At 58.6% G+C, this 7,094-nt stretch overlaps 1 protein-coding gene across 1 annotated transcript in view; it reads right to left on the bottom strand.

The window, feature by feature from the left end:
• Positions 1–4,419, bottom strand: part of MXD3 (MAX dimerization protein 3) — an 11,942-nt gene extending 7,523 nt beyond the window's left edge. The window contains exons 1-2 of the mRNA XM_006158930.3: positions 4,397–4,419; positions 3,865–4,047 (exon numbers count right to left, since the gene is read on the bottom strand). Of these exons, the coding sequence (XP_006158992.1) occupies positions 3,865–4,047; positions 4,397–4,419 (206 nt within the window). The remainder of the gene's footprint in view (positions 1–3,864; positions 4,048–4,396) is intronic.
• Between the last annotated feature and the right edge of the window lie 2,675 nt (positions 4,420–7,094).

Below are 7,094 nucleotides of genomic sequence, written 5' to 3'. Positions count from 1 at the left end.
CCCCCCCCCCCCCCCCCCCTGCCAGCCCCGACTTTCTTCTCCATCAGAAGGCACACGTCCTCCTGTTTTATCTCCCACTTTTCCTTATTTTTATTGATTTGAGATATAAAAGAAAAGGAAAGGAAAATATATTCGGGTAACTTTTTTAGGTTTCGCTACAGGCGGTGTGTCTGCTGGAGAGACAGACAGGTGCAGACAGGAGGAAAGTAGAAATCACCGCCCAGGGTGATGGCCACCCCGCAGTTCCTTCCCCGCGATTCTCCCGGGATGTGGGCACGCACACACACCCAGCATGGTTCTCAAGCCGCCAGGTCTGGGACTCAAGCTATCGTCAACCACGTAGGAGGCCACCAGCGCCCCAGCCACCAGCCACTACTGGCCCAGCGCATCGCTGCTTACGGTATCGTTTCGTTTTGCTGTTTTCCTGAGAGAAGCCCTCTGGCTCCGGGTACGGGGCTTACTAAGATCCTTTAGAATCTCTCCAGCTTTTGAAGATGGAGCCAACTGCGCAGTGAGGAAGAGAGGCACAGGCCAGCCGTCACCCCGACGCCAGCTCTCTCTCTGGGGCTTACTGGGCCCACCCCAGGTTTGCTCAGCAGAAGGACCTGTGCTCCTTGGCCTATGCAGGTCGCTGACCGTCCTTGTCTGGTCCTCTCGCTGTGACTGAGCTTCACACCCACCTTGGGAGGACAAGCCCCATTTGGAGTGGTGACCGGGAAGCCCTCCCAGGGCGACAGGCATCAGCCCGACTTGCCGGGTCTGCACAGGCCCCTGGGAACCGTCCCATGGCCAGTGCGGTCTGTCCTGGCCTCGGGCAGTGCGAGGGTGTGTCCACTCAGTCCACACTGCCGCCCCACAGCCACGGCCCCGCCTCTCACGGACTGGTGGCCACCTCCAGTGCACACGACCGTATCCCCCGGCTGGGTTCAGCTGCCTTCAGACATTGGCGTGGGACCCCAGGGTCACCAGCATTAATGTGCCCTCAGGCCCCCACACAGACACTCCGTCCCCTGCGGTTTTCCACTGCCCTGCTGCTGGCCTACCAAGGTGATTTCCCTCCCCTCCTCCCACCATCAGAGCACCCCACAGCAGCGGAGACTCCGCAGGTGTCTCAGGCCTCATGGTCACTTGCTGTCCCTAAGTCAGGGCAAATTACAGTCCGAGCCCAAAACCAAGGAAGTAATGGCCTCCAAGGGGGGTTTTCTGGCCCACAATCACAGCAGGGCCCACTAGGGGGCACTCACGGGCCTCTGCCAGGCATTTAGCCTGCGCTGGGTGGCCTGTTAGAGGCCACACCTACAAGGCTTGGCCAGGCTCCTGGTTCCCTTCCAGCACGGCCACCGGCATTGGCTGGGGCAGATTCATGCTTTCTGACTTAGCAGGCTAGGCAGGAGACGCTTCCGGGGATCAGCGGATGACATGGTGGTTATTATGAGAGAAGGAGAGTGAGAAAGCAAGCCGCCAGGTCTGCGACCTCAACCGTGATTGGCCATGTGGGAGTCCAGCACTCTTAACCACCACACCACTTGCCAGCCCCGCAAAACTCCCCCTTAAAAAAAAAAAAAAGAGGGGGAACCAGCAGTTAGCGTAATGGCTATGTCGCTGGACTCCCACATAGTCGACCGTGGTTCGCGTCCCGGACCCGGTGGCTTAAACTCATGCCGGGTGTGTGTGTGTGCCCAAGATCCCGTGAGGAGAATGGAAGAGAAGGGATTGCGGCGTGGCCATCCCCCCTGGGGGGCGATTTCTCGCTTTCTGTCCCTCTGTCTCTCTGTCTGTCTGGCGAGCGCACGCGCCCTACAGTGAAAACCTCTCCAAAAAGAAAAAAAAAAAGGTGCTCTCCAGGCTGACCCCGCGGTAAAGGGGACCCATCCCGTCTCACCCACCAGCCCGCCGTCTCGTGCTCTCCCCATCTAACGCTCCTCCCGAGTACGGTTTCACGGCAGGTTTTGGAGTCACAGTGCATGGGGCCCACATCAAGGGACATCTCTTCTCGACAACGCTGACCATTCTGCCCACTCGTGCCCAGAGATGGGCGGACACCAGCCACTGGCCCGAGTCACCAGGAAAGTCAGTCATTGCCTTGGCTGGGCCGGGACACCGCCCCAGGTGCGGACTAGCCTTCTCCTCGCCATCTGTCCCTCGACTTCGTGCATTTCTCCAAACTAGAGGAACACTTACGAAGGGCCCTTCAGTGCTGGCGTGGGCAGAGGCTCCCGCGGTCTGCCTAGCCTCCGGAAGTGTTGGGCCCCATCAAGCTCCGCCTTATTCATCCCGTTTCCTCCCTTCCTTCTGTTTTTAGTTAGTACACAGGGAGCAGGTACTCGCGCGAGCAATCCCCGAGGAGCGATGGCCAGGCCGTGCTCCAGTCCCTTCCCCATTCTCCTCGCGGGATTTTGGGCACAGTCACGCACACACCCAGGGTCTTTTCACGTTGTTGGGTCCAGGACTCAACCACAAAGTCAGCCCTGTGGCGTCCAGCACCTCAACCACCATCACCACACCACCTGCCAGGTCCCTGCCCATTTCTTGAGAACCTCTTAAAGACTGCCACGTGGCCAAAATGAGTCCTTTGACTCTTTTATTTTCCCCCTTTTTCGTGAGAGTTTTTTTTAAAGAATTATTTTATTGAATTTTATTTATTTATGTATTTATCTATTTTAATTTGACCAGAGAGGGACAGAGAGAGAGAGAGAAAGTGAGAAAGCAAGTCACCAGGTCCCAGACTTGAACCTCGGTCGACCATGTGAGAGTCCAGCACCCTTAACCACCATGCCACCTGCCGGCCCTGAGAGGCTTTTGCTATAGGGCACGTGTGCTCGCCAGAAGGACAAAGAGAGACAGAGAGCCCGGGGTGGGTGGGTGGCCACACCTGGTGGCTTCCTTCCTCACTTTTCCTCTCTCTCTGTCTCTCTCTGGTCAAAATAAAATAAATGAATGAATAAATCAAGTTAAATAATTTTTAGAAATAAAAAATAAATAGGGGCCGGCAGGTAGCATGGTGGTTAAGAGTGCTGGATTCCCACATGGCGGGCCACAGTTCAAGTCCCAGAGCTGGAGGCTTGCTTTCTCGCTTTCCCTTTCTCTCTCTCCTTGCCTCTCTCGGGTAACAATTTAAAAATGATAATAACAACAAATGAAATGAAATAAATACTTTTGAATGATAATAACAACAAATGAAATGAAATAAAGAAATACTGTTAAAATAAAGTGCTGGGTCGCACATGGCCAACTGTGCAGTTCGAGTCCTGGATCTGGGGGTTGACAGACAGATCCAGTGCATGTGTGCCCAGAATCCTGAGGACGAGGAGAAGGGACTGCTGTGGCCATCCTCGCGGGGCGGGGGGGTCTCACTTTCACTCCGTCTCTCCAGGGAGCACATACGCCCCATGGCAAAAATCCAATTGAAAAAGGAACCCATGGTTGCCTTTGCCTCTGGTCATTTACCCAGCACAGCTGCAGTTCCACCCACGGCAGACTAAAGGCCCTCCAGGAGTCAAAGGTCCATGTGCCCCCCGCCTTCCTGGAGATGGTAACCCGCTCAGCTGGAGCGGAGCCCATGCCCCACGACTGCTCTGCTGGGTGTCACCGCTGAGCCACTGTCCACCTGCCTTAGTCACACCAGGCCCAGACAGCTAGGGACCTTCCTGAGCCCTAGAGGCCCCTGGCATGGTCAGCCCAGGCAATCCTGAGCCCGCCTGCGTGGCCTCGGTTTGGTGCTCACCGTGGCCTTTCCTCTTCCCCTTGTGCCCCGTGTTGAAATGTCATGCCTCTTGTCGCTAGGGAACTTTGAGTATCACCTTCCTGTATGCTTGATGAAAACAACTGGCCGCTCGGAACACCTGGCCCGGTGAACAGGCTGACTTGACAGCAGCTAGAGGCAGGTCTGCGCTCCGGGCGCGACGAGACTTCACGGAAGGCACCGTCACTGCCGCCCCTGGCAGGCTGCGCGCGGGCGCGGGGCGTTTACCACCGGGCACTGCATCAACCAAGCTCTCAAAAAGCCGCGCCCCGAGCCCCGCGTAGCTGGGGCGCAGTGTCGTGAACCTGGGCCACAAGTGGCCCATGAAGTCAGCAGAGCACAGACTCGCTTGGGCGGGTCTGCACCGCCGGCGCCGGCAACGCAGTTTCAGGAACAGGCCGGTCTGGGCGCACTCAGGGAGCCACCTCCAAGCTCCTCTTCCTCTGAGCCCTGCTGAGCCGGCGCGGCAGCCGGCGGGGAGCGGACGCGGGAGCGGGAGCGGGGCTCGGGGAGCGGGCGCGGGCGCGCAGCGCCTGCACGCGTGCTCTCCCCACAGGCGCGTGAGGTTGGAGGACTCTGTCCCGGCCAGAGGGGCCAGGTGGGGCTTATCTAGACCAGGGGCCCCAGCTGCTGATAGCAGACACCTGGCTTTACCTCTGCCGCCGCCCCCCAAGCATGGACCGGTGAGGCTCAGGGCCGCGGCCTGCTCCGTCCAAGGGTCCCGACCTTTCTCTAAGGGCTGTCTCTGTGATGTTCTCTCCAAGACCCACGGTCGCTCCCGCTCTGGGGGCCCCCTCCCCCTTTTGCCTAGCAGGTCTCGGTGCTGAGTCCCTGAGTTTCGGGTGCAGTCCACGTCTTGTTCCAGGTCGGTGGGGAGCCCAGGAGCCAGGACAGAGTCCTGTGGGCGCACAGGTAAGAGGCCACGTCCGTTTCTTGGTCCCTCAGCAGGGGAGGAGTGACACTTCCTAGTGCCACAGGACAAGTGGAGCGCCCGCCCAGGCGGCGCCGACGGGTGCCCGCCAGGCGACACGCCGGCCTGGGCGCACTCAGGGAGCCACCTCCCCTTCCTCTGAGCCCTGTTCAGTGCGTCGGGGGCAGGAGTGTGGTGCCTGCACACGTGCTCACACGATGCAGGCTGTAGGGGTGTCGGTGGCAGGGTGCCCCTCTCAGAGGTCCTGGTACCCTGCACGTGGCGTCCAGGTGGCAAGCTTCGCTGTTGCCTGCTACCATCACAGTTGGCTTCTGAACCAGAGGGAAAAAAGAGGTCCCATCTCGGGACCAGCAGATGGCGTAACAGTTATGTTGCTGGACACCCATGTAGTTGACTGGGGCTCAAGTCCCACATCTGGTGGCTTAGAACTCATACTAGGCATGTGTATGTGTGTGCCCAACAATCTGGAGAAGGGACTGTGGCATGGCCATCCCCCCTTGGGGGTGATTTCTCGCTGCCCATCTCTCTCTGTCTCTCCGGCAAGCATGCACACCCTATAGCAAAAATCTTAAAAAATAAAAAGCGGTCCCATCTCTGGAGAGCAGTGACTTGGTGTTTAATAAAAAAGGGGCGAAAGGAAGGAACCCCGATTCCAGCTCTCCCAGGCCCAGTAGGACACAGGTGGTGGCCCCAACCCGAGTGTGCTTCCCAGGGTTCCAATCCAGCAGGGTCGTACCACCAGGTCAGCTTCCCGGATCTCCCCGTCAGAGTGGAGGGCGAGGGGAGTGTAGACTGGACGCTGGGCAAGGGAGGCGATGCGAGTCAGCTAGGCTGAGACTGCAGCTCAGGGACCTCCGCCAGGAAAGGAAGCTGGTGGGAACGGGCGGCCCCTTCCTGCGCCCCAGGGACCAGGAGACCGTGTGGGTCAGTGAGCTGGAGCTGCTAGGTGTGGGCAGATCGGTGCCGCGGGGCGCGACTGGCAGCAAGATGTGCAAGACTCAGGGCGAGGGACAGGTGGCATGGTGGCTTAGGGTGCTGGATTCCTACATGGCCAACTGCAGTTTAAGTCCTGGACCTGGTGGCTTGCTTTCTCGCTTTCCTTCTCGCTCTCTCTCTCTCTCTCTCTCTCTCTCGGTCCCTCTCTGATCAAATCAAAGTAAATAAGTTAAATAAAATAGTTCTAAAAAAAAAAAAGCAGAAACAAAAAAACAACTCAGGGTGGGGGTGTGTGCATGTGTGCCCAAGGTCCTGAGGTCAGAGAATGGAGGAGGGACTGTGGCGTGGCCACCCCCAGGGAATGATTCCTCCTTTCTGTCTTTCTGTGAGTGCACATGCCCTATAGCAAAAATCTCTCTCAAAGCAAAGCAAAGCAAAACAAAGAACAGAGCGGCCAGTAGTCCGGGGCTGGGCCTTGGCCATGTGGTGAAGGGCCTCCCACACTCCAGGCTCCATGCGTTCACTTCTGCCGCTCTGGCACCAGTGGCTCTGCACTCCTGGGGTCCCCTCTGCACTCCAGGAAGCCGGGGCACAGCCACACCACGGCGCCGACGATGCCCAGCAGCACACACAGCAGCAGAACAGCCGTCACCCGCTCAGGGGCCCGCCACGGAGGCTCCCCGTGGGGTCATCCCGTGGTCTGAGGGAGAAGCGCAGGGGCGAGGGCGAGGTGCGAGGCTGCCCTCCACACACGGCGTGACGGGCATGTTTGCGGGAGAGGTCGGCTACGCTTGCCAGCGTGCGACAGCAGGAGACAGCACCCCGGGACGGCCACTCGCCAACCCTTCTCCACCCCGCTCCCCTTTGGGGATTCTGGGCACAGGCCTGCGCACCCCTTCCTCAGGTTGGCCCGGGACTGAGCCACGCGGCCGGCCGTGCCAGGCGGTGGGCTGTGTGGCTGCAGCTGCTTGGCCAGGCCACGTGCTTTTGTACTAGCTGTGTGTTCTGTACCGAGTCTACCGGGCGGTCGGGAAGTCCGACTTACCGTTCCTACACAAAAATGCACCATGACTTTTCCGACACCCCGACATTCGACAGTTATTACAAGGCCTGGTTGTGACAGGAAAGTTCAGTCTCGTTTTTATTGTTCAAGTTTATCTCTTGAGAGAGCGAGAAAAGCATCCTCAAGTGTCACACCACAATCGTCTCCCCAGCCTTCCTCAGTCAGCCAGGTCAAGGGTGGCCGGTCATTGGGACCAGCAGTTAGTGTAATGGCTACGTCGCTGGACTTCCATGTAGTCGACCGCGGTTTGAGTCCTGGACCCAGTCCAGTGGCTTAAACTCACGCCGGGCGCGTGTGCGTGCGTGCCCAAGATCCCGAGAGGAGAATGGAGGACAAGGGGTTGTGGAGTGGCCACCCCCCTGGGGGTGATTTCTCGCTTTCTGTCTCTGTCTCTCTGGCGAGTGCACATGCCCTATAGCAAA

This window comes from Tupaia chinensis, unplaced genomic scaffold (genome assembly GCF_000334495.1).
Source record: "Tupaia chinensis unplaced genomic scaffold, TupChi_1.0 Scaffold000612_1, whole genome shotgun sequence".
NCBI lineage: Eukaryota > Metazoa > Chordata > Mammalia > Scandentia > Tupaiidae > Tupaia > Tupaia belangeri.
This window is presented reverse-complemented; position numbering and strand designations above follow the sequence as displayed.